Source organism: Rana temporaria, chromosome 5, assembly GCF_905171775.1.
Source record: "Rana temporaria chromosome 5, aRanTem1.1, whole genome shotgun sequence".
Lineage (NCBI taxonomy): Eukaryota > Metazoa > Chordata > Amphibia > Anura > Ranidae > Rana > Rana temporaria.
In genome coordinates, this window is record NC_053493.1 from 415,542,816 (window position 1) to 415,546,473 (window position 3,658).

Sequence of the window (3,658 nt, forward strand, 5' to 3'; positions counted from 1 at the left end):
GCCACCTATGTGTGCCCATCAGTGCCGCCTATGAGTGCCCATCAGTGCCGCATACCAGCGCCGCCAATCAGTGCCACCTCATCTGTGCCCATCAGTACTACCTCATTGATGTCCATCAGTGCCATCTCATCGGTGCCCATCAGTGCCGCCATATCAGTGCCCGTAATTGAAAGAGAAAACTTACTTATTTACAAAAAAATTAACAGAAAAAAATAAAAACGTAATTTTTTTTCAACATTTTCAGTCTTTTTTTAGTTGTTGCGCAAAAAAAAAATCGCAGAGGTGATCAAATACCACCAAAAGAAAGTTCTATTTGTGGGGGAAAAAGGACACCAATTTTGTTTGGGTACAGTGTAGCATGACCGCGCAATTGTCATTCAAAGTGCGACAGTGCTGAAAGCTGAAAATTGGCTTGGGCGGGAAGGTGCGTAAGTGCCCGGTATGGAAGTGGTTAAACACTTCCAGTCCGGGCCAATCCTGACATTCCTCTCCTATATGTAAAAATCAGCATTGCTTTGCCAGAAAACCGCTTAAAAACCCCAAATATTATCTATTGTTTTAAGCAGAGGCCCTAGAGAATAAAATGGAGGGTGTTGCAATTTTTATATTTGCACAGCATTTTTTTAAATGCAAATTAAAAACAAAAAAACGTAATACATTTTAAAACACACACAATTTTAAAACACAATATATTACCCATATGGTAAAATATAAAAGATGATGTTATGCTGAGTGAATAGATACCCAACATGTCACGCTTTAAAACTGCGTACGCTTGTGGAACAGCGCCAAAAAAGGACAGTACCTCAAAATCTACAGTGTGCAGTACTATGAGTGAGTGGTGTCACCCCAGGACAGGAAGTGTGTTACTGGCAGGATCTCTAGGTAAAAATAGAAAAGAATAAAAAAAATCTGAAAAAAGAAAACTAATGCAGTCAGCACATTTAATGATTGGCAAGCTGCAATCGTGTATATAAAATTTTCTGAAAATTTTGAATAATCATTCAAATCATAATCAATGATAATATCTCCTAGTCTTATCATAACCACTAACACTTAATGAACCCCTGAAAACCCCAAATCTTACTATTGTGACTATAAGAGAATAAATCACACTTCCCTGTGCTGAGATTTCTCAATGCTGTGATTGGTTGTGTTGGGAACCTTTAGATTTATGACATCTGGAATATGAATCTACTGCATTATTCTGTTGGTTAAAAATCATCAGATTTATATTTCTGTGATGTCAGCAGATTTGGGCAGATTTTCTGTTATATTATTATTTCTCACGTCGCCCCTCACCCCCAGATATTGTTATAGAACCTTCCCATACACATAACCCGGCATGGAGGGGCTCAGTGAAGGTGGTGGTGAAGGTGTGGAGGTGTCTGATCGGGTCACACAGATCATAAAAGGACAGCTGCCCGGCCTCATAATCCACAGAGATCCTGACTCTGTTACTGGAGGGATCGGGAGATATTCTGATCGGTTTCTTGTCATGTATTCGATAACACACACCGCTAGACCTGCGCAAACCCCAGGACTTGTTATTATCTCCAATCAGTGACTGGTCTCCTCCTTTCCTCTCTATACTGGGATAACACATCCCGACTATGCAATCTTCTGACTCTCTGACATCCACTTCCCAGTAATGTCGCCCCGAGGAAAATCTCTGACTGCTTAATACCTGGGCACACCTCTGAAATCTCTCCGGTGTTTCTGGACGTTTCTGCCATATATGTGACCAGGATACAGTTTTCATGTCATCTGATATCTGTAGATAATTATGAGCTGTGTTCACATCCAGTAATATGTCTGAAGCTTCCTGTATATAGAAGAATACATTTACCCCTTTTATCATATCAGATAACCCTGTGTGTAATGTGTGTGAGATTCCAGACACATCCAGATCCCCTCCATCATGGAGGAGTCTATCATGTCTCTCTCTGTCCTCATTATCTCCCTCCTCAGTATCACACAAGTCCCCTGTGTCTGATTCCTGTAGGACAGTCAGTGTGTCAGTCATGTTACACAGCTTCTCAATGTCCTCCATCTTCCTGGACAGATCCTCCTTCTTTATTTCCAGCTGATGGATCAGATCAGACAATGAGATCCGCTCTTCCTGGCTGGAGATGTTCCTCCGGACTCTCTTCTCCAGGTCCTCCAGATGTCTCCTGAGCTCTATGAACAGGGCAGTGACTCTCTCTGATTTTTCTTGTACTTTTCTCCTGCGATCCTGCAGACTCTGGACTCTTTTCTCAGTCTCCTCTCTCTCTGTCATCAGTTTCTGCAGAACATTTCTCAGTTTCTGTTTTTTATTCTCAGAGGCCTCATCCAGAGTCTCCACCTTGTGTCCCCGGTGTTCTCCATCCAGCCTGCAGGTCACACAGATACAGGCAGAGTCCTCAGTGCAGTAATATTCAAGAAGTTTCCTATGAATGGAGCATTTTCTGTTCTCCATGGAAGTGGTGGGATCAGTTAGGACATGTTCTGGTGCCTTGCTGTGGACTCTCAGGTGATTATCACACAGAGAAGCTTCACAATGCAGACAGGATCTAACAGCAGGTACAGGAGAGTGATTGCAATAAGTACAGAAGATTCCAGTCTTCCCTTCTTCCAGCTGAGTAGATCGGAAAGTCTCCACTATGTTACGTAGTGTTATGTTCCTGTGCAGTACAGGCCGATCCCGGAACTCTTCTCTGCACTCAGGACAGGAATATCCTCCAGACCCCCCCTGTGTATCCAACACACGATCAATACAGACCCGGCAGAAGTTGTGACCACATCTCAGGTTTACAGGATCTGTATATGTGGTCAGACAGATGGAACAGTCCAGCTCCTGTCTCAGATCAGCAGACGCCATCGCTGACAGCAGAAGAGAGAAATGAAAGTAAAAAGTCTCCGACAAGGAAAATCTAAAGGGCGTCTCACATTCCTCGGCACAGGGAGGGGCTGAGCTGGTCTTGCAGCTTTTATCTTGAGGAAGTTTGTGGAGAAATAAATGTTTATATTGAAGGTATATGTCCTACATGTTGATACACATTGTACTGATTTGGAGCTTTAAATGACTTCTGCAGACGAGGCACAAAACTAAGTTATATAATGCAGTGTGATAGATATTTGCATGTTGAGGCTTTTTGTGTTTAGGAGAAAATTATTTCCAACGGTAAAAGAAACCTGTCCTGAGAGATATACAAGAGCGTCTCAAAAAATGGGAATATCATCAAAAAGTTCATTTATTTCAATAATTCAATAAAAAAAATTAAACTCATAAATTATATAGATCCATTACACACAGAGTTATATACAGTATCTGACAAAAGTAAGTACACCCCTCACATTTCTGTAAATATTTTCTTCTATCTTTTCATGTGACAACACTGAAGAAATGACACTTTGCTACAATGTTGTGTAGTGAGTGTACAGCTTGTATAACAGTGTAAATTTGCTGTCCCCTCAAAATAACTCAACACACAGCCATTAACCACTTAAGGACCCCTTCACGCCGATATACGTCGGCAGAATGGCACGGCTGGGCACATCAACGTATAGGTACGTTGTCCTTTAAGCCCAGCCGCGGCGCGCTCCCGCCACCCGGTCCGAAGCTCAGTGACCGCAGGACTCGCGGACCCGATCGCCGCTGGAGTCCCGCGATCGG

At 42.6% G+C, this 3,658-nt stretch overlaps 1 protein-coding gene across 1 annotated transcript; it reads right to left on the bottom strand.

Annotated features, from left to right (window-relative positions):
• Positions 1 to 973: 973 nt before the first annotated feature.
• Positions 974 to 3,171, bottom strand: LOC120941621 (E3 ubiquitin/ISG15 ligase TRIM25-like). The gene has a single exon (XM_040355152.1). It carries the CDS (start codon positions 2,861 to 2,863, stop codon positions 1,280 to 1,282), a length of 1,584 nt encoding a protein of 527 aa, XP_040211086.1. The 5' UTR covers positions 2,864 to 3,171; the 3' UTR covers positions 974 to 1,279.
• Positions 3,172 to 3,658: the final 487 nt, after the last annotated feature.

Bases quoted from the DNA above. Each gene is read 5' to 3' on its own strand.
- LOC120941621 (XM_040355152.1), bottom strand. From the start codon at position 2,863: ATGGCGTCTGCTGATCTGAGACAGGAGCTGGACTGTTCCATCTGTCTG.